Genomic DNA, 23,728 nt, shown 5'->3' with positions numbered 1-23,728 from the left:
CAATGTGAAAGAGAAACATCCATCGGTTGCCCTCAGCACATGCCCCAACCGGAGATCAAACCTCAACTCAAACATGTGCCCTGACCAGGAATCGAACCAGCAACTCTTCAATGCACAGGATAACACTCAACCAACTGAGCCGCTGTTTTTGCTTTTTTTTTTTTTTAATGAAATTGGTCACAAATAGGAAATCCCATGTGACTTTTACGATCTGTGTAATCATAGTGAGTCTCTGGTGCTTTTCTTTTCCCTCTTGACTTTTGTGTAACCACTCTTCCCTTCCGAGATATCTCCGAGGCATCAGACTTTTGCCCCCTTGTCAGTTTTGCAGCCTGTAATTCTGCTCTCCTTCCTTCCTGGTGACATTGGTCTTGAATGAGCAGCAGTGCAGGCAAATGCCCTGCGGAATCCTGAACATATCCTGACTTTTGAGGAGAGATAGCCTCTCAATTCCTGCTATTTCACTAGTCATGATTTGGCTTCCTAGGCAAGTTCTGTCTTCACCTGGCCACCCCACTTAGCACCGTGGACAGAGATCCTGCAGCCCTGGAAACCAGCTTTCAGAACTAGAGCTAGAACCTGAGAACATGCTTCTTCATTCTCTCCTTTCCGTAGCACTCCTTCCTCCAAGAAATACTCATGTCTTTAAAATTGTTGTAAGTTTACTTAAATTTTATAAATTGGAAGCTCAGAATGTCTCTGCCATCATGAGCACAAACATTGTTGGGGTTACTTGGGTTGCATTTGTTTATCCTTTGCACACTCACAGTTTGCCTAGCTTGGCAGCCTGCTGGCCTGGACAATAATAACGCTTCTGTTGAGGTGAGCAAACAGCTGATGGTGTGGGGCACGGAGGGGACTCCTACAGTGGCTGCCTGTAATCTGCCAGGCCAGTGGTCAGAGCAGGCGAGAACAAAGGCCAGTCTGTTTGCAAGCAAATTGGAAAATCAATGTGTTAGTTGTGTTCTTGTCTCTTTGCCTTTCTCCTGGCTGACAGGGAGAATGCTGGTCCAGCAGCCTGCAGACTCATTCCAGGCAAGTACCCACTCTGGAGACTTACCTGCCTATCATATTACCCCTGGCAATTCTGAAAAGGCCCAAGTTTATCTGTCTGAACTGCTTCAAAAATCATTGACAGAGCAATTCTTTCCAAACTCACTCCAAACCTGGGCCCTTACTATGTCAATATTTTGAGTTGTATATTTTCTAGATAGCTACTCCAATAAGTTGTGTGCTAATTTCTTTTTTATCATTGATGGGGGCTTGGAAGGGAGTTTATTTCCTGCTTGGCTGGGAAAAGCAGGAATTGCACTTTGGGCAGCATATGTCATGGTATATGAGGAAGTGTTTTCCTCTTATTCCTGAATTTATTTGATGTCATTTAGTTGAGAATGTTCTCGCCATGGTTGTGTATCTGGAGTATTAGGTTTAGAGAGGAGAGATCGTACTGACCAGCCCTGTCCCAGGAGGGAGAGAGTAAACTTATTAAAGACCCCTTTGAGTCTGCTGACAAATCAATCTAAGGGCTGCAGTGCACAGTTGATTATATTGGAGGTGGGAAGTCTTGTAACTTTCCCTTTAGGCTTCTAAGAAATAAAGTGTGAGAGAAAAGACTTTTCTGTTCTCTGTGTGAAGTTAGCCTCACAAGGTTAGCAAGTGGCTTAAAACCAATTTTGATGTGAGCTTTGAAGCTTTTACTAGTATAGCCAGGTCTTATCATCGTTGTCATTCTCGCTTAAAGCCTAACAATGATCAGCTAATCAGAGAAAAGGGTGTTTTGCTGGATATGGTTGTGGTGCTCTTATTTTAAAGTCCATCAAAAAAAAAAAAAAAGAAAGAAAAGTTCTTTGGAGGTGGAAGAAGACATAGAGGGGATAAATGGTGATGGGAAAAAAAATAATTTAATTTTTTTAAAAAGTCCTAACTCTTTAGTGGTTGTTGGAGATATCCTAAAGTGGAAGATTAGATTGTAAATATGGATTAGGTTTAAAATAATCCTGGGTAAAGGAAGTAATTGACATTTTTTATTTTGTTTTGTTTGCTTTTAAAAGGAAAAATGTACTGATCCTAACATCATTACTACCAAAAGCACCTCCTGACAACTAGCAGTGCCCTTTTAGCACTTACTGTTCCACCTGGTGTAATTGTTCAGCTTTGTATACTTTGCTTTGGAACGAGATTATAAATTCCCCAAACAGGTAGTTTACAGTTCTTCATATACACCACAGATGTTAACAAAATTATCAACACATGATAGCCTTTAATACGTGTTGAATAAAGCTCTTGTTTTATTGGTGAAAACCTGCCATGGGCCACGAACGGTGTCAGGCACTGAGGAGCCAGGGTTGAGCAAGTCAGTCGCTGCCCCTACTTGCCCAGGGAGGTTACAGGCTAACAAGGAAACATCTCCATCATTTAGGGAATACACCTGTTATGTCATGACTTTTTTGTTTAAAAAGTAAAATTAGCTTTTAATTGGCCATTATACTTTAGATTTCAGATTTTTCAGAGGAAGCAGGAGAGGAGCTCAAGTGGCTCAACAATTGGCCAAATGGTGGAATGACTGGTCTCTATGATGCACATTGATTACCAGGGGACAGATGCTCAACACAGGAGCTGCCCTCTGGTGGTCAGTGCACTCCCATAGGGGGAGCGCCGCTCGGCCAGAAGCCGGGCTGACGGCTGGCAAGTGTAGCGGGGGTGGCGGGAGCCTCTCTTGCCTCTGCCACGGGCCTAAGCCAGCAGTCGGACATCCCCCTAGAGACCCCAGACTGCAAGAGGGCACAGGCCAGGCTGAGAGGACACCCAATACATGAATGTCGTGCACTGGGCCTCTAGTGAAATAATAAAAGACATATTTTGTTTCACTTACCTGCAGAGGATCTCATTAGATCTAGTATCTCTGGCACCTATATGATGCCTTTCTTTGGCCAGATCACTCTCAACCTGAACACAATTTAACCAGTTTCTATCTTTATGCTTTTAAAGGGCTTAATTCTATAGAGAAAGATAGAGACATTTTCTAGGCAAATCTAAGATATTCAAAAGACTGGAGAGGGCTCGATGACTCTAAATCCATAAAACATCTTCAGATCTTATTTTTGCCTAATCTCTCTAATCGGAGCACTAATAAATAGCCTACTACTTCTCACTTTCCCCTTTTCTCGGCTTTTACTTTGGCAGAGAACTTGTTTAGCATGAAACTGTCCCAGTAGCAGATGGCAGGAAGGAGCAGGTGGCAGATTGAATAAACAGCCTCTGAAAAACACTGGGATACGCCTGTAGCCCAACTCTCAATCTGGCACAAAATCCTTGCACTCCAAGTTTTTGACTTGCCTTTTTGTTTTTAAGAAAACACTTTGATTTTTGTAGAGCCCAGAGATTGACCTGCTTCTATCAGGTTAAAGAAAAAGGGTGGGACTTTAGCTGACATGATATGATATTTGAAGATCCATCCCAATCAAAATAGATACACAAAAAGAGGACTGAAAAGCCCCTTATATTGTCTCTGCCCTGAGGCTTGTGGCCTGGACCCGCCAAGAGCAAGAAGCGCTCTGACCCAAAGTGTTACCAGTGTGTACAAACACAACGCAAGGGTAGTGTTCGGAATGCCTTTCTTTGTGGCAACACTGTCACTACATACGCCTTAGCGTGGATTGCCTTTTAAAGCTAAGTGGGGAGCAGTAGGAAGCAAGAGGAGGCAGACTGAAGAGCTAGAGCAGAGCTGTGAAGAAGGCAGCGGTACTGTGGGTTCCGAAGACCTGGGGGACCTGAATGTTAAGTTTTGCTTAATTTTTTCATTATTTTTTCTTCTTTTTTTTCTTTTGATTCATTGATGAGTATGCCAATCTCTCCTAAGTGCCACAAGAAATATCAATATGATACAAAGCTAATTCCCTCTAGAGTTGCTCTGCTCTTCTATTTTTCTTTTTTTGCTTCATCTGTTTTATTGTGAATTTATTAGGGTCAGCTTCAATTCCACATCTCTCTTCTAAGGAACTATGTATTCACATAACACCATGGTTAGTATTTCTACCAAGTCATCTTTCATAAGTCTCATATTAAAACAAGATATTGATTTAGGGGTTATTAAATAAGGAATACAATTTTTACAATCTTTTTGTTATTTATTTATTTATTTTTTTTTATTTTTTTTTGCCTTCTCTTTTCCATTTTAGACTTTATGGTTAGTGAGTTTTAGCCTGACTTTTTGTAGACTGTTGACTTTTATGATTTTGGTCCTATTGCCTACACATCTGTAAATACCTAAGAGAAGCACCTGCTGGTGGAAGATGTATTTTGGCATTGACATTTAAGAGTTAACACCTGTTTTCTCTCTCCTTATGCTCTGTTTAGATTCCGGCACAGCCCCAATTGCTGGTACCTGAGAGACTGGACTATCCACACCTGGATTAGGCAGTGCCTAAAATATGGTGCACAAGACAAGGCCTTATACACCCTTGTAAATAAGGTGAGGGCGCTCCTGGCGTTGGCAACTTGTTCTTCTGAGTTTAGAGGATGTGGTGTTTGAACCAGCAAAAATAATACAAGAAAAAACTTTTTAAAATTATTTCCTCTCAGATGTCCTTTTTATAAGGGACCTGGATATAAATCAACACATTGAAAATAAAATTCCTATACCTGCTGCTTTCTCAGCACAGTGACTCAGAAATGGGCAGGTAGAAGCAAAGGTAGTCCACTCACAAGAATGCTGCACTGGTGCTCCTTTCATTCTTGATCCCTGAGCCTTGGATTTCTTACCTGGTTTCCTTTGGTGAAGTTGAGGGGGAAAGTCAAGGCCCTATAGTATTCATACTATCTTACACATTTTAAAGAGATGTATTCCAGGTTTACTCAAAGCATGTCTGCCCTAGCCAGTTTGGCTCGCTAGTTAGAGCGTCGGCCCGCAGACTGAGGGATTGCAGGTTTAATTCTGGTCAAGGGCACTGTACCTCAGTTGCAGTCTTGATCCCTTCCCCAGTCTCTCTCTGTCTCTCCCCTTCCCTTCCACTCTTTCTAAAAATCAATGGGGGGTGGAGGAGGAATATCCTTGGGGAGGAATAACAAACAAACAAAATAAGCATGTCTTCTCAGTTCCCTGACCCCTACCCTCAAAGGCATAATGCTAAGTGAAATAAGTCACTCAAGAATAAAGTACAAAATAAGCAAAAATTTAGAATGTTGTTATGTGAGTTTCAAGCTACAACACTATAAAAATATTTTAACAATAATTCTATGAAAATTATTATTTCTATAATATCATTGGACATTGTATGTTAAAACTCAAAAGGAAATACTGATTTTGTTTTTGGGAGTTTTGTCTTCCATGACTTGGGCCCAATTAAACTTAATATATATTGCAGAGAGTTTGTATGTGAGACATTGCATTGAGTATGGCATTGTCTATAAAAATGATTAATATCCTGCCCTTGACTTAGGAAACTTATAATTTAACTAGAGGCCCAATGCACAAAATTTGTGCAAGAGTAGGCCTTCCTTCCCCTGGCTGCCAGCACTGGCTTCCCTCTGGCACCCAGGACCTGGGCTTCTCTCGCAACCCCCGCTTTGTCCAGAAGGTCGTCCAGAAGGACATCCAGTCTAATTAGCATATTACTCTTTTATTATTATAGATAAGGCAGATAAGCAGATTCACTGGTAAATCTAATATTGGGCCCCAGGGGAAAGAGTAGATTAAATCCTGCTCTCTTCAGTTCATAGTTTTGTAACACAGATTATACTAAAAGAAGGAAATTCCTAGGCAAACTAAGCAAGAAGGATCTCAAAGGCTGAAAAGTCTATCTGGTTTTCTGCTGTTCCTGCTCTTTTATGGAAAGAACACTCAGGCTATTACCCCAAAAATTCCACGAGTTACCTATAACTTCAGGCAAATAATTTATCCACTAAAACTTCAGGGTGCTGGCCAGCCCAGCATGTCTCAGTGGTTGAGCATTGACCTATGAACCAGGAGGTCACAGTCTGATTCCCGGGCAGGGCACATGCCTGGGTTGCAGGCTCAATCCCCAGTGGGAGACATGCAAGAGGTAGCTGATCAATGATTCTCTCTCATCATTGATGTTCTTCTCTCTCTTTCTCTCTCTCTCTCACTCTCTCTCTCTCTCTCTCCCTTCCTCTCTGAAATCAATAAAAACAAAAAATATTAAAAAGAAAAAACAACAACACAAAACTTCAGGGTTCTGTGCCCCATTCCTGGAGATTCTGATTCTGTAAGTCTGAGGCTTATGAATGTGCACTATTAAAAGCATTCCTGAACAGTCCATATTTGGAGAAATGTGGATTCTCAAATGTTCAACTGCTTATGAACAGAATATCTGAGAAGCTTGATTAGTACTATTTCATTAACATATTTCTTGGGGATTTAAAAACCAGACAAAGACAACAAAGAGATAACAGGTACTGGCAAGGATCTTTCTGGAGCCCAGGTATTGGTAATTTTCTAATGGGCTTTCTAAATTTTTTTAATGGACTTTAAAAAGGGAACCCTTGTGCACTGATGGTGGGAATGTAAATTAGTGCAATCACTATGGGAAATAGTATGATGATTCCTCCAGAAATTAAAAGTAAAACCACGATATGATACAGCAATCCCACTTCTAGGTATATATCCAAAGGAAATGAAATCACTATCTCAAAGGGTAATGTGCACTCTCATGTTCATTGCAGCATTATTCACAATAGCCAAAACATGGAAACAGCATGTCTATTGACAAATGAATGGATAAAAAAGTATGGTCTGGCCCTAGCTGGTTTAGCGCAGTGGATAGAGCATTTACCTGTGGACCAAAGGGTCCCTGGTTGATTCTGGTCAAGGGCACATGCTCGGGTTGCAGGTTTGGTCCCTGGTGGGGGATGTGCAGGAGGCAGCCAGTCAATGATTCTCTCTCATCATTGACTCTCTCTCCCTCTCCCTTCCTCTCTGAAATCAATAAAATATTTTTTTTAAAGTATGGTCTGTATACACAATGGAATATTATCCTATATAAAAGGCTAATATGCAAATTGTCCCCCTGACTGGGAGTTCGACCAGGGGGTGGGGGTGGCCAGCCAACCACCCGCAGCCCCTCCCCCTGGCCACCCCCACCCCGATCGCCCCCCTCCACCCTGATCAGGGGTGGGGACAGCCAGCCAACTGCCCCCAGCCCCTCCTCCAGACCTGCCTGGCCCAATCAGCCCCAATCAGGGCAGGCTAACCGGACCCCACCCATGCACGAATTTATACACTGGGCCTCTAGTTAAACTATAAAAAAAAGAGATCCTGCCATTTGTGAGAACATGGATGGAAGTTAAGGGCATAATGCTAAGTGAAATAAGTCAATCAGAGAAAGACAAATACCCTATAATGTCACTTATATGTGCAATCTAAAAAAAACAAACTCATAGAAAAGGAGTGTAGAATGGTGGATGCCAGGGGCTGAGGGTTGTGGGAAATGGGAAGATATTGGTCAAAGGGTACACATTTCCAGCTATAAAATGGATAACTTCTGAGGATCTGATGTACAACATGGTGACTATGGTTAACAATGCCATATTGTATAATGTGTGGTGAAAGATGTGTTAACTAATCTTATTGTGGTGATCATTTCTCAATATCATGTGTATTAATCATATTGTACACCTTAAACTTAAGCAAGTATAATATGCCAATTACACTTCAATAAAGGTGGGGGGAAACAGTCTAAGGGCCAGAAAATGTTGCATAAGGTGATAATGTGTGATATTCATACTTTATAAAAAGAATCTCTGAATCAGTGGAGTATGTGGGAGTGGCGGGAGTTGGTTTAAGTTTTTTTTTTGTTTGTTTGTTTTGTTTTCAGTTTTTTGGTTTGTTTACCTATGATGAGGTATTAGAATTGAGTTTTATTTTTCACATATCAATTGTCTTACATCAAACACCTCCCACTTTCTCACCCCGAGTAGCAGTCCCAGTTACCAAAGCTCATGAGTCACAGCTTCTCTTTCCCTGTCACAGAGGCTGTAAAATGATAGTCACATATTTTAAAGCTGATGGTGGCAAGTTTCATCCTGAATAATAATAGGCATATATTATAAATCCAATTAAAGTGGATATTTTCCTCTTATTTTTCTTTTCATTTTCATTACAGGTCCAATATGGAATTTTCCCAGATAACTTTACATTCAATTTACTGATAGATTATTTCATAAAGAAAGAAAATTACCAAGGTAAGAAACCAAGCCCATTTATAATGGGGCTTCAGCTCCCAAAAAGAAGCAGATATAGTCACTTTCCCTTTTCTTCTTAATGATATCTCTTTACATCACTCTTTTAGTCAGAGATAGATTTGTAGTTGATTTGACATGCCACTTGCCCAGAGAGGAAATCATGTCCAGGTTTTTTCCCCTCTGAGTTTCTTACATTTCTCTTCTTCATGTCTCTTTAGGCAAAGGACAGTGACTTTAATTAAGCAAAAAACCCTGCCTGAGCTTCCATGGCTAGTCAAGGTTATAGTGATGCTGTTAATAGCTTGCCCCTTTTCCTGGGCACCATTTGCTAATTTTGTTTCATTTAAAGTACAATTGTATTATTTAAAATATAAAACTATAAAACCAGTTGACTCATCCTGGAAAGAGCAGTACAGTCACTATGAAGGAAAGCCATTTCCTCTCCCTGGGACTTAATTACTGAACTAATGGCCTGGTGCACCTATTTGTGCACATTGAAAGGAAATTAATTAGAAGAAATATTTTAATATCGCTCTTCGCCCTTTCTCTATACTAGAAGTGTCGACCAAATTCACAATTGAAAATGACATATCGAAACACCTGTGCAATTGGCACTAGCAAGAGCTTTATATGTATTGCACATGCCTGAGTCAACTTAGCCTTTTATAGATATAGAATAAACTTGCTTAATTAGGCCTGCTTTCTGATTTAGCTAAACTTTTCCCAGCCCAGTGAAGCACTCCAACTTCTCTTTCAGGTAATTGTCAGCAACACAGCAGTAAATATCAACATGAAGCAGGTTATTATTGTAGATCACACAGGGAGAACAAAGGGTAAAATATTTAACTGTAGCAGTGTTTGACTATATTCTGCACAGTGAGAAAACCTGAAGCCATTTTCAATGTCCACCATTTCTTACTTCTTTTCAGTCGGGTCAAGTTTCTAAGCTTTCTAAATCTCCATTTTCTGGCTAATGAAAAGAAAATAGGATTCCACCAAGTCTCCTATCTACCTACTCCAGGACTTTTGTGAGGATCAAATGAGATGAGGCATGGGAAAATGCTTCACAGACATTTGGTTAAAGTGTAAAATGTTTCCACCTAGCTATAAAGCAAGTCGTGTTCCTGGGCTGAAGAAACTCCAAGGATGCTAGTCGCTAGGGAGAGGAAGCTGGGCGTTGCTATGTGATGTCATTACCTGGCACCCACAGCCACAGTTTCCGGGCTGGGCTGGGGGCCACATTTTGTGCCATGGGGTCTCAGCAGCGTCGGCTGCGATTTGGTGGGGTGTCGCTCCAGGTGGTGGTGTGGCCTGTGTCCCACTTGGAGGAAGCCGAGTGTTGCTTTGTGGGCACCAGGTCCACGGTGCCGTCTCTCTGTAAATGGCCAGCGTGCATTACAGCAGCTCCTGCATTGAGCGTCTGCCACCCTGTTGGTCAGTGCACGTCATAGCGACCGGTTGGACAGTCAGACACTTAGTATATTAGCCTTTTATATATATAGATCTGTAAATAAGTGGATTAATGATCTCTGAGATCTCTTTAACCCAAATTATCTGATCCCGTGACATTAAAGTGGCTCTTTCACCTCAGCCGCAATAGGGGAGCCAAGGAAAGATGGTGATTGCAGCAGACTCTACAGAGTGGTCAGATGGGACCCTGACAGTCTCCAATGGAGTTCTTTTTCTAAATGCAGAGTAAATAATATTGAAAATGTTTAAAGTAAATTTGTGATTAAGATTATTATCACTTATGGCAAAAATTAGAAAAAAATATGTATTTTTGTTGTTAGGATAAGAAATATCAAAGAACATAAGTGATTATGGAGGAAAATTAAAATTAATTATATAGCCAATATAATTTTACTTCTCAAGCTGATGGAAATATAGAATATAAATAATGACAGATAAAGTAAATTTGATTTCTTTTTCATGTGTAATTTTAGATTCTGTGAACAGATACTGGCAAAACTACATTTTTTAAAAAACTGGACTTTTAGCTTTAATTTTGCTTTTAAAATATTGTTTTATTTGCAGTTGTTGTTGTTTTTTTCATTTTTTCTTTCTTTCTTTTTTTTTTTTTAATCTCTTCCAGGTCATTACTTTGCTACTGACTAGATGACTTCCTGGTCTGCTTGTCTATCTCAGTTTCCCCATTTATAAAAAGAATATAGAAATTCTTGCTTGTGGCCTCATTCCAAACCATGACAACATGTACAAAACCAGCTGGCTAGAAACAGCTGCAAATCAGTGCTAACTCTTATAATTATGACTGTATGCAAAAATTGGTTAACTTAACAACTCAGTCAGTTAGAAATATTTGTGTCTGCTAAATGCAGGTTCCACAATTTAAATCAATATTAACATTCTCTAATTTAACAATACTAAGAAGAGGAAATTGTATGAACTTGATTTTCTTGGCTTCTGTCTATGTTGTGGAATATTGAGGGGAAATAAAAATTGCTCAATGTCCGATCTCCTGTGACCAGTGTTCATGTGGAAACAAATACGTTGTATATTACACTCAGGTGCTTATAATTTATGAATGAGCATTTTCCTTTCCCCTGTTCAAGTCTTTTAAACTGAGTTCAGTAGTCCTCTTTATATTAATCAGTTTTTTGTCTTTGAAATAATACCTGGGATTGAGGATTGCCTCTAGCATTTGTCTTCTTTTGCCCTAACAAGGAGAAGGTGCCAGAACACAGAATGGAGCGGTCATCCCGGCCCCACTCTGCTTGTCAGGGTGATCTGGAAAATATATTTGCCTCCTTTCTGTGTGCCTGAGCTCTTCCAGCTGATAGACATGTATGAGGCATTTTCATATATATTATTCTCTTGGACTGTCCAACAATCCTTTGAAGTAGATGGGACAAATGATATTTTATCATTAGGAACTTGATGCTGGGAGAAAGTAAGTGGTTTATTCAATGTCCTTGAGGAGAGTGGTACAGTAGCACCTGGTTTAGTGCATACAAGTATGTACAATAGAAGCTATAGGTTTGGGAAGAACTAGGAACAGAGCCACATTTTTTACTTCTTACTTCTGTTTATTTTTCTATCGTGCCCCATGTTTTTATAAGAGTATTGATAGTTAAATACAGATTTGGTGATGTTACCTGCAGCTAATTTGCTCTCGTTTTCACTTTGATCTTCCTGCCAGATGCTTTATCCGTGGTTTTTGAGGTCATGCTGCAAGAAGCCTTTGAAGTACCTTCCACCCAGCTTCTCTCCCTCTATGTTTTATACCACTGCCTAGCAAAGAAGACAGACTTCACTGTAAGTGATCTACCTTCAAGCAGTTCCCCAGAATCTCAGAAAAAGCAGGTAGTGGCTACTGGGCAGGCTGAGGTAGCCAGAGGAAACCCCGGCTCTCGGATCTGGAAAGAGCTGTCTGTGGGCAGCTCTGTGGCTGTGTTCAACGAGGAATGAGTGTTTGCGCTCCATTGTAGTTAGTGCTTTCTAACAAAGTGGAACTGGGTGTCCTCCACTCACGAGAATCGCAAGTGAAAGTGCTTAGGCACGTTTTGAAACGATCTAGTTCCAGTGCTCTTCAGAAATGGGTAACAGATAGTCAGTGAGAGCTGGACCTGGCATATCAAAGAAGAAATGAGGCTGCTGACTTTGACCACAACCCTAGGTATTAAATACCAATTATTTAATTTTTATCAGTACTTTCCTAAGGTTACAGTGGGTCAATCCAGAATGTCAGGTTTTGGTTTTATCCATTAGGTTAGGTATTTAGTCATTATTTATTGCTGTCCTAAGAATAACAACAGCGATAACACAATAACTAATATTTAAATAGCACTTTATACCAGGAAATTTATTAATGCAGTCAGTTCTCACAACTTTGTACAGATGAGAAGGCTGGGGCACAGGGATGTCAGTTAATAGCATGAAACTGCCTTATGAAGCCAGGAAGTCTGATCCTATTATCTGCCCTTAACCTTAAATATAACATTAAAAAATTCTGATTTGGGCCCTAGCAAGTTCTGCTCAGTGGCTAGAACGTCGACCTGTGGACTGAAGGGTCCCGGGTTTGATTCCGGTCAAGAGCACATGTCCAGGTTGTGGGCTCAATCCCCAGTAGGGGGCATGCAGGAGGCAGCTGCTGATCAATGATTCTCTCTAATCATTGATGTTTCTATCTCTCTCTCCCTTGTCCCTTCTTATCTGAAACCAATAAGAAAATTTTTTTTTTAATTCTTATTTGGGTAAGAACTGAAAATGTCATCTGGTCCAGCCCACATTTTAAAGAAGTTATGGTGTGTTTGCTTTTCTAAGATGAGTGTTAATAGCTTATGGCAAACACCATATTCATTATCTCATTATAACATTTCATACCTGTGCACAAAGGTAAGCAAACAATCTAAGAAGATTACAGGAACTTAAAAATGAAACACAAACAAATATAAAATTATGACTATAATGAGTACTACAAAAATGTGGTCTATGAAAGGCTATAGGAATTTTTGTTTGTATTTTAAACTTAGATAGGTTAGGAAAGGCTTTCTTATGGAAATAGTTCTTGGGTTAATATTTGAAGGATGACTAGAAATTAACTGGCTGAAAAGGGGGAAGAAAATCCAAAACATGTGCAGAAGCAGAAAGAATATGATGAGCAGAAAGGGACTGGAGGAAGATAGGAAGATAATCAGTGTAGCTGCAACAGAGAGAATGGAAGGCAGCTGTAGGATGAGACAAGGTAGGAAAATATAGATCATGCTAAGCTATTTGTCTTCATCCTAAAATAGTGAGAAACCATTGAAAAGTTTTTAGCAGAGGTGTGACATGATCAGATTTGTATTAAAAAAGGTGCCTCTGGCTGTAATGTGCATAAAAGATCAGAGTGGGACCGGGATGGCTGTGGTCAGAGCACTTAGGAGATGATTATGGTTGTCTGAGCAAGAGATAATGGTAGTTTGGGACCAGGATGTGGTGGAGTTAGAGCGTAGCCAGTGGACATATTTGGGAGGCAGATAACATGATGATGAACTAGATGTGGAGGCAGGAAAATTGGGGTCAAATCTTATCTCAGTTTCTGGCTTGTGTATCTGGACAGAGGGGTTGCCATGTGTTTGCAAAGGGAACTCTGGAAAAAGACTGGGTTTTATGAAGAAAATCATTAATTTAGCTCTGAAGTATGGCTCTGAAGATTTTGCATTTTGAGACAGTCGAGATTGCACAAGGGAAATCAGGAGCTTAATGGAAAAATCTGGATATAAAATTTATACATCCATGTGTAAATGTCTGAAAATGAGCCACAGAGCAAAAAGGAAATAGAAATGTGCAGACCACAAAACCCACGGGAAGAGAGTGGTCTGCAGTATAGCATGCTTCTGAGTAAGATGAGGACCTTTTTAAACTTCATTAAATGCCGTGGCATGAAGGCACAAAATAATAACCTTTGTTTCCATAGAATAATGGAGCAGGAAACCAAATTGGAGTGGATTGTGGAGTGAGTTAGAGGTGCAGAAGGGAGACAGCAAGTGTAGGCAGGTGTTCTGAGATGTCTAACTGAAGTGAGGGGGAGGGGAGAGAATGTGGGTTTGCTTTGTATTAATGGGAGAGGCAGAAGCATAAAATGGAAAAACCTAGAGGGCATTGGTGAAATAGCACCTGACTTAGTCCATAACCTACTATAGTAATATTTCAGCCTTGGTTGCATTATTCTCAGACCATTTTTTAAAAAACACTTCTAAGACACTCGTTTTGTTTCTGTTTGTTTTCACCTTTTTAAAAGTCCTTTGGGAATATGGCCATTCCTGTCGCTATCACCATGTTGCTTGGCTCCCAGCACAGCAAGGATACCGCTCACTTGGCTTTTCGCCCTATTGCATTCTGATACTTAGACCATGGTTTCCTTAAAGAAAGAAAAAAAATGTTTAAGGCTCATTTATTATTCACTGGCCCCTTTTCTTGCAGTTTATGTGGGGAAATCAAACCTATAGTGAGTGATTTGCTTTTGAAACTGAAAAGACCTGGTCCTTAATCACCAGCAATTTCACTTCTCTGTGCTCAGAAGTGCCTGGGGAGGCTTTGTTTCTCTCCCAAGGCCTTTTCTTTTTTCAGGCCTGAAGAAATTACACTTTTGTCACACAAAGCCCATCCCCAGGAAAAGCTTTGCGTGCCCATTAACACCTGGGGTGCCTCACTCACAGGGAGTTGCAGTTGTTGGGCAGTCCGCATTCATTCCCTGCTTCCCCCCTGACCTCTGTGTGCAGACACCAGCGCCGGGCAGCCTGAGCTTTGTGTACTGTTTCCAAGCGAGAGCCGGGCTCAGGCCAGTGTGTACTCAGTGGCGCTGAATGGCCCCAGCTCTCGTGTCTGGGGCATTGCCGAGGCTCTCCTCCGGGCCCGCTTTTCCAGGGAATCCCTGTCTGCTGTTGCTGTTCTGCTGCAAGCTTAGCACTGCTGTGGCGTTGCCCCATTTGCTCATGTCTCAAAGGCTCCAATTTTATTGAAGTGTAATTTTGCGCCCTGGGCTGAAAGAAATGATCACTAAGTGTTTCTGATTGCCTAATTTATTTTTGATAGGCACAGATCTACCTAAAAGCAGCCTAATAGTTGTATTTATTTTAACACTGTCAAATGGGAATCCTGTCGTTGCTGAATTGTTTAAAATTCAAAAGCTTGCTCTATCATGTCATAGCCATGGGAGTGAACATGGGGCTGGCAGCATGTCAGTTTTTGTTGATTGCCCCAGGCAATGTTGATCCAGAGTATACTCTTTATTTTAGTTTGGTTTTGCTTTTCTGATTGTAAAAGGAGCTCTTATTCATTGCCAAAATTTTAGAAAATAAAGAAAAGTACAAAGAAGAAAACCAAAATTACTCATAATTTCACTACCCAGAAATCTGTTAACATTCTGTGTTTTTCATTAAACATAAATACCTTTTATTTACAAAATTGTGATTATAGTGTATCTATAGCTTTATTATTTTGCTTTTTTAACTTAATGCTATGACATGTTCTTTTTCCTCCATGTTATTAAAAATCACATTTTTGCGTAAAGTATTCATTGCTTATCTGGACAGTGACCTGGGATATTCTGTTGCAGTGGGAAGAGGAGAGGAACTTCGGTGCATCCCTATTACTCCCAGGCCTCAAGCAAAAGAACTCAGTGGGTTTGAGTTCCCAGCTGTATGGCTTTGCACTTCTGGGTAAGCTAAGTGATCCTTACAGATATTGTGTTTCATCAGGTTAACTAATGCACTCTTCTCCTTCACAATAAAATTATAGTTTGATTTAGATTTGCTAGTAAATTTCTATACAACTTTCACTTTTAGGCACAAAGAAATAACCTTTGATGGCCTTACCCTTGCCAACTTGCAAGCTGAGAACTAGTGCTGGTGGCCACAGATTATATTTAGTGGTAATCAGTGTGAGGAAGGGCTAGAGCGCAAAAGGAAAGTTCTGGCCCCCTTTTGGGAGAACCAGCCAGTAGAATCTTCTCCAGTATTAACAACATCTTTCTCTCTCTTTAGATTTGAAGTCCAGGGAGTAAGACATTGAGAGTTAGGGTTGAAGTCCTCTCCTTGGTATTGTTTTCAGGTGAGGGAAGAGAAACTCAGCGCCACTGGTAGCACTTCAGGAAAGCAGTGAGTGGCTCATTGGCACAGTGTGGCTGTGCCGGGGAAGGGCCCTGACTGCCCTGGACCAGCCGGGTCAGGAAGAGAAGCCTCTGCAGTGTGGCCTCAGAACCTGGGCTCTGTGCAATCGGGGCAAGTAAGATTCAGCCTTAAATGTGCCCTGTTTGCAGAGGTTTACTAAGTGCATATTATGTCATTATTCTTCCAGGCTTTGCCTTACTTGATAGGCATTTGAGGAAGCACCTTCTCGTGATTATTCGTTGCTTCTGCTGACCTTTGTGTTTGAAAACATTGGCTATTTCATTAGTAGGGTGTAAAAGTTAACTTTGAGCTGCTTATTTTGTTGTAGCAGTTTGGCTGCCTTTGACGTTCACTTCAATAGAATGTGATGTGGCATCCTTGGAGGATGATCCTGATATAAATTGACTCAGGGAGGAATTTCAGAGCTTACCAGACGGGCTGTCAGACTCACAAAAGAGTTGAACACTTTTAAGGAGTCATATTCTCCTTATTTGCCACCTCTTTTCAATTCTGATTTACATGTTTTTGCCTTCAGATGTGCATTCAAGTCTATTATACTGTAGGAATTATTCAGGAAGTTGTCAGGGCTAGGAAAATGTACTTTGTTGTTGTTTCTGAGCAGAGGCCCTGGGGCATTGGGACTGGCAGCTGTCCCATTAGACGCTATTTGTTCTTGTGTGTCCTGTGCTGGACAGCCCCTCTCACCTCTATGGCAGCCGCTTCCCAGAATGTGGCCACAGTCCGGCCCCAAGCATCTTAAAGCTCTAAAGTTAGCTGTCACCTGATAAGCTTTGTCTATTTATGTCCTGCTAGAGCTTTTCCAAATCCTCCTTCCCAGGAAAGATAAGTGAAGGTGGATTTGAGACCTGACAGCTCAAGGTGACTTTGGTCATTAGTGCAGAGGGGGCTCTGGGCCCCAGGAGTACAGACAGTGCCCCCACCAGAGGACCCTGCTGTCTGGCATCCTGAGTTCCAGGGGGGGATGATGGTTTGAGGTACCAGGAGGAACACTCATGTCCTGAGAGCCAGAGGATGATGCGGACTTTATGCCTTTAGCACTGATAACGCTCAAATAAAGGACAAAAGAGCAAAATGGGATTTTTTTTTTTTTCATGAGGACAGTCAATGGGACGTTCGGGAGCATTTCAAAAACTGTCCCACATTTCCTGGCCGGGCAAGTTGTCCAATGTTGACAAGATTTTCAGTGTAGGGAAGTTGTAGAATTTTTTTCTGAGGAAGATTTTGTTCTTAAAACAAAAGTAGTGTTTCAGTTGTTTGACTCATTTTATAAGGGCAGCTCCACTTAGAGGCAGATTTATCGGCCTCTCTAAATTGCCCTCAGCCTACGCTGCAGACGTCCTCATGATAATCCCCACCAGTCCAGGTGAAAAAGAGGAGAAACAAGTTCATAAAATTGTGTATTAAAAAACATATTCAGTGAATCTTACCACATTCTGCACCATCCATCTAAATGTCACAGGTAGCTGGGTGGGGTTGGGCCCTCGGCACAGATATGGAATGATCCTTCTCTGTTTCTAGAGCTGCCCGGTGGGTGTGCGCGGGTGCCTCTGTCTCAGGCCTAGTGGGGAGGCGTGGCTGAGCTTTCTCCTTGCTCCTTTGGCCGCAGGGAAGGTGGAGCTGCAGCGAGGGCTGCGGGCTGTGTACCACGACATGCCTCTGCTGTGGCGACCAGGCTACCTGGACAGAGCCCTTCAGGTGATGGAGAAGGTGGCCTCCTCCCCGGAAGATGGAAAGCTATGTAGAGAAGCGGTATGTTCCTCCGTCTTAATTCAGTGGGAGTTAGCTACCTCTCAAGTTGTGTTTTGTATTTGTTTTTTTGTCTTCCCCGGTCCCCTACTTCTTTTTTTATTTCTGTAGAATCATGTACTTATTCAGATGAAAAGGAATGAAAAGCCACAAACATTCTCAATGTTACTGACCAAATGTACTAGAAAATAAGATTACTGTTGACTTTATAGCCCACTGTCTAGGAGGGAACCTCTTCCCCTCCCCTGAGTTCAATAAAATACTGCCCACTCCCCAATAAAATCTCTGTGGCAGCTCAGGAGAGGTTAAGATTCCACTTAAAAATGTTGGCCTTTCTGTACCCTAGATCCCTGGGAGACTAAATGGCAACTTTTCCTGAGCCCACAGAAATGAATCTGGGGACTAGAGATGGCATAGCCTTCTTTCCCTTCCATTTATGAGTTCCATGGTGAATGCCCAGTGCTGAGACCCGGATCAGATGTCCCTTAGAGGTCAAGGCGTTCGTGCTGCCTGGACCAGGAGGCTGTCCTTCAGTCCCAAGCTCATCTCTCTTAGTCACCGAGGACTCTTGACACCAGTTACGAATGAGACTTAGCTCAGGCTACAGGAAATGAGGGATCTTAGAGCCACATGACCCTACACCCCACAGTGGAAGCCACAGTGTCCACTCCAATCCAAGCAGCTTTTGTGTCAGAGTGGTGGTTTCCTTCTAGGCTGTGAAAGTTAACTGTGAGCTGTTTATTTGTTTTACCTTGACCCTGATCACTAGGACTCGCCTTTTGGCTTTCATTTCAGTCGGGAGATGTACAAGTCTGGTTCCTGTAGTGGCTCGGCATGCTAATGTCTAGCGAACCATTATGTTCTTTGCCAGGTTTATAACAGCATACACACTTCTAAATATATATTCCTACTTAGCCCTGCTATCGTCAGTGCTAGTGATTGAAAACAAAATTGTACATTAGTACTTTGCCGAGGAAATAGTCCTTCTACTCTGAGCCAGATTTGCATTCTTTGTGTTCTGACTTAATAAGAATGTGATTCAGATGTCAGCAAGAACGGGGCATGTGTCAGGTTTGAGTGCAATGTATTAGTGCCATTAAAAGGCCTTGGAGTATTTCTGGATTTTTGCTCTAACGTGGCATGGACAGAATTAATGTGTGTTGAAACAGGTGCTAGGGCTGGCTGTGAGGTTGTTTCTGTGCCATCTCTGATGAGTAGTCCCTCTGGGTCGAGGAGGTGTGCCCCAAGGTGAACGTGGTGAGGGACAGGGGACAGGACAAAGCCTCTGTTGTGTAATTTACTTCCTTGCTAAGTCACAGACACCCTCGTGAAAGTGGATTTCGTGTGTGCCCCTGGTCTTTGCCAGCAGCAATGTGGGTTGCGGGGATCCCTAGTTCACAGACACTCTGCGAGCTAACGTCTGAAGGAGGCCCTCGCCGAGGCTCAGAAGCTTCGCCGGGCATTCGCGGAGGCCTTTGTTGGTCGTGGTCTGTGCTGGTTTTCTTTGCCTTTCTCCCAATTCCAAACTGACTACAGAAGAAAGACCTGGAGGTGGGAAGGGCATTCTTTTGTGCCCATTGAGCATAATTCTTGGATTCCTACCTGGTTGATTAAATGTAAAATCAAATGCCCTTGTGCTGATTCATATACAAATAACTCTGTGCTTGCTTATTTGTACCATTGTTTTGTACGAAGTTTTCCATGCCGTCCGACAGGATGTTTCTAATGGAAATCATATAACCATTTCTGTTTCCTATAATTTGATAAGAGAACTCTTCTCACCACTTTTTAGATCCCGGATTTCCTTCTTTTCCCTTCTCCAGCCTCTCTTCTCAGTGTGCTCTCAGGGCCATGAGCTGATGAGTCCCTGCCCCTTTCTGCCCCACAGCTCGACGTGCTGGACAGAGCGCTGCAGGCTCTGACGGCTCCGGCCCAGGAGTCCTCAGAGGAACAGCCCCAAGGAGGGGAGGACAGCCCGGGCCCAGAAGAGCTGGTGGAGCAGTTGGATGTGGAAGAAACCGAACAGTCCAAGCTTCCCCGCTACCTGGAGCGATTTAAGGTTAGTCACAGCACTCAGCTGTGCATTAAGCATGCTCTCTGCCTCAGTGATAGACAGGCAGTCCTTTCATGCATTAATGTCACACACAAAGGCGTTAAAAACTGACATCAAAAATTGCATTTTTATTGCTTCACACAGGAAGTGGTCTTAAAAGGAACAAATGTAAATATCTAGGCTCCTTTTTGTACTTGAGCTAATGGGTTGCTAAGGCAGCATGTCATTACCCCTCATCCCTGACATGTGCCTGGTGGGTCCGTAATAACTTGCCTCCTTCTAGCCATCACCTGACTCCAACCCTGAGAGGAAAGGATCTGGTCCTTTCTCCATGTTGTGCTAAGCGTGCTTGACAACCCAGAGATGCAGGTAGGAATTACCAAGCCACACTTGAGCAGGATGAAGGTTAGATGCAGGCATCTTCCTCTGTTCCTCTTGGCGGCTTTGTGTTGTGTGTGAGGCCATTAGAAATGCTCTCTTGTCCCGCGTGGAAGATGGAAACAAGGCCACTCTCCCTTTCAGCAGCCCTGAGCACTGTAGCTGCCTTTGGTAGCTCTCAGCTAACACCCCCAAAGCCTCTGTGGTCGTCAGAAAAAAAGAGCCATGTTCAGAGTTTAAACCAGCGGTTCTCAACCAGTGGGTCACGACCCCTTTGGCGGTCGAACGACCCTTTCACAGGGGTCGCCTAAGACCATCCTGCATGTCAGATATTTCATTACGATTCATAACAGTAGCAACATTACAGTTATGAAGTAGCAATAAATAATTTTATGGTTGAGAACCACTGGTTAAACCCTTGGCCTCTTATTTGCTTTTTCTCATCTATTTTGTGCAAAGAGAAAAAAGTGCTACCCAAAGGAGAACTCTTTGTATGAAGCAGAAACCATTCCCATCCATGCCAGCTGACCCATTATGTCACTTTGGGATGAGAGATGGACATTTCGCCAGATTATCACCTTTACACCTTTTCCGTAATTATCATGAACCAGCTGTGAGATACCTGTTTCCCCGTGTTATAAGGGGGATTCTGTTGTACTTTTACCAACTGTTTCTTCCAGTATTCTGTGAGGTCGTTGCTCCACTTCCCCTTTTATAATTTGAAAACTGAGAAAGAAAGGTTAATCCATGTTCACAGAATTAACAGTAGAGCTGGCTTAATTCTTTTCCAATTAACTTTGCCTAATTTTGCAGATTTAGAAAGGCTAACAAAACAAAATAAAATCTTCTGAGCCCCATAGATTATCATTTATCATATTCATATTGACCAAGGCTGTCACACCGTTACTGAAAATTACCACCTCTTTCTATTGTTTCTTATATACTTAACCTCAAAGAATAGAAATCAGTGCCTAAATTAAATTCTTAGTCCCCACACTTCCAAAAACATTAAAAAAAAAATCAGAAAAAGACAAGAGACAAATACTTATTGGCTACTGTCTGTGCATCAGACACCACTGCATTTCGTCTGTCTTCGCTGTGGCCCTGGGTGACAGATGCGGCTCATCCATGTTACAGGACACCGCAGCTGGGAGAAACCAGCCCATAGGCTTTAGACTTGAACAAAAGTTTTCTGACTCAGAGTTGAGTCCTTATTCTGATGTCCCAAGCTGTCTCCTTGGCCTCAAACCCCATGAGTAATGATTTTCATCTTATATTTCCTTGTCTTTCTGTTGCTTCATGTTTATTAGTCTCAGGTAATTTGTTTGGGGCCCAATTTTATATGACAGACCCATCACACTGCGCCTCTGGCCACTACCGGAAGCCTGTAGACCTGCTCACATTCCCTCCCCCTGGGAGCAGACCCCTCGCCTGTGCCAGTGAACTGCAGTTGTATGGAACATGGAGACGTGTGGTATAAGCTGTAGTTGGGCCATAAGTGGCTCTCTCCAGTGATCTACATCGTGAAGCACTCAAGTAGATTAGTGTTTTTCGTACTTTACTTCCCCGGGAACACAGTGCGAACAAACCCAGCTGCCATTTCCGATGGACTGAGCAGTCAGCACTACAGGCTGACCTGTGAGCGTGGCAGGTGGAGCCCATGGAGCGCAGCACCCGCGGGAGCTGCTAGCGCGCCATTAGCAAGAAGTCCTTGAATGGCTTCCATCTGTTAAAAGGAACGCGCATCAGGCCAACATTTTTCTCGGTGATTCTGAACGAGAAGATGTGGAGGGGCTTCCTCCAGTTTATCAGCCACTTCTGCCATTTCCTTTGCATCTTTGAGTTCTTTGTTCTTGGGGTTGGCTGCTTGGTTCAGTGCAGGGCGGGGTGGAAATGTTGATTTGTTATGCCCGTGCTGTCATTGTGGCTTAAAACCAGAAACTAGAGGGAATCACAGCTTATGGAGTTTCATTTACTGTTTGTAAGTGAAGGGGAAGAAATGACATGTAGTACATCTTAGCCAAATGGCTGGGCTGCGGGGAAACAGAGCAAACGCTATCAGTGCCTGGAGGGAAGGCCTCTGCCAGGTTCCCGACAGCATTCCTTTTCCTGCGAGCTGGATGTGTGGAGACTTTGCAAGGGACTTACCTCTTCTCCTCCTTGTATCCTCCACATGCACGCCCTTCTCCTCGTTTTTCCTTTCTTTCCAACAGGCCTTACATTCCCAGCTTCAGGCTCTGGGCAAAGTTGAGTCAGAGAGCCTTTTGACGCTAACCACCCAGCTCATCAAAGACCAGCTGCCCGCCTGTGAAGCAGAGGACATCGCCACCTACGAGCAGAAGCTGCAGCAGTGGCATCGGGATTTGTTGTACTTGATTCAGAGGGAACAGGAGTTCAGGGAGAAGGCGAAGCAAGAGTACCTGGCTCGACAAGCAGCAAAGGCAGCTGCCTAACAGGGCCCCACGGCCCAGCCCCACCACAGGGACTTCACCAGCCCCATCATGGGTTCACTGTGACCGTGATGGCAGCCTCAGCCTCCTCCATCCGCCTTCTCCTCCTGTAAGCCGTCCACCTGTGCGAGGAACGCCGAGATGTTCTACAGACAGAGGCCTTGTGTCTGCCCGTGCAGGCTGCCCACTCTTAGTTCCAGGGGCTGCGGAACTAGGAAAGCAGTCAGACTGCAGCCACCAGCTACCTCGGCACTCCTGACGGGGTGCCAGGGTTCAGGTTCCAGTCTCAAGCACAGGCTTTCGAATGGTCTCTCTTCCCCCCACCCGAGGCAAACCGCACGTCCTGGGACTTCGGTCCCTTCTCCTCTCTGGGGCCGTCTCCACATTCTCCTTCCCTGTGTCTCACCCAGACCTGAACTGGGAGAAGGTCAGTCAATGGCTTTCAAATTGCAGGAACCTCGGTGGCATTTTAGAATGTACAGACTCTTGAGGAGAAAGCTAGTCTCCTTGGCTGGGAGCTTCTCCATCATGTTGAGGTACCTTTTTCCAACCCATTGTCTCAGCTCCTTCATTAAGTAGGTCAGATGAGCCTTTTGTGCACGCACACATACACCCACACACACGCACACACACATACAGCTTGTGAACACACATCTCAGAGAAGTTGCAGAAAATCTGGGACAGCATGGGCTTCCAGTGCATGGGAGAATGGGTAGTTATCAAACCCTCAGGAGGCCAACATTCCTGAAGTTTCTCTGTGAAAGGGGTTGGGGTAGCTCTTGCTTGCTGTGTAATTTTGCCTTTAAGTGCAGTGTACTTCTATCCTGGATTGCGGTCTTTTATCAACAACCTGTGGAAATAAATGTGCTTGGATTCTTTTGTTGGATTCTGTTTTTTTCTTCTTCTTTTTTTTTTTTTTTCCTTTAATGTGTTCTTTATCTTTTGAGGAAGGGAGAGAGATATAGGGAATCTCATCATCATAGTTACTATGATTTTTAGCAACATATTTTCAACCCTTCTTCTCCATTAGACTGACATTTATGGAAGTCTCTGTGTGCCAACAACCCCAGCAACCCCATGAGGGAGGTGCCAGGAACCTGTTATAAATGAGGAACCTGAAACTGCTGGCCTCACCCTGCACATTCCCTCCATATACACCTGCAGTTAGTATCCCACACGGGCCCTCTGCTAGCAAAGCTGAATCTAACTCAGGTAGAGGGCTGTAATCCAAAGCCAGTTCTGACATTTGGTTTATCAAGGGCAGGGCTTTT

General features: G+C 42.8%; 1 protein-coding gene across 2 annotated transcripts in view; it reads left to right on the top strand.

The window, feature by feature from the left end:
* MRPS27 (mitochondrial ribosomal protein S27) overlaps window positions 1-23,343 on the top strand; it is an 82,276-nt gene extending 58,933 nt beyond the window's left edge. For both annotated transcript variants that reach the window (XM_081089720.1, XM_081089721.1), the window contains 7 exons: window positions 4,357-4,471; window positions 8,121-8,199; window positions 11,357-11,472; window positions 15,257-15,359; window positions 17,437-17,579; window positions 19,465-19,635; window positions 22,221-23,343. In XM_081089720.1, the coding sequence (XP_080945846.1) occupies window positions 4,357-4,471; window positions 8,121-8,199; window positions 11,357-11,472; window positions 15,257-15,359; window positions 17,437-17,579; window positions 19,465-19,635; window positions 22,221-22,460 (967 nt within the window). In that variant the 3' untranslated portion in view covers window positions 22,461-23,343. The remainder of the gene's footprint in view (window positions 1-4,356; window positions 4,472-8,120; window positions 8,200-11,356; window positions 11,473-15,256; window positions 15,360-17,436; window positions 17,580-19,464; window positions 19,636-22,220) is intronic.
* Window positions 23,344-23,728: the final 385 nt, after the last annotated feature.

The sequence above is a fragment of the Myotis nattereri genome, assembly GCF_964212035.1.
Source record: "Myotis nattereri genome assembly, chromosome: 4".
NCBI lineage: Eukaryota > Metazoa > Chordata > Mammalia > Chiroptera > Vespertilionidae > Myotis > Myotis nattereri.
The sequence above is the reverse complement of the archived record's forward strand: the minus strand, read 5'-3'. Positions and strand labels throughout refer to the sequence as shown.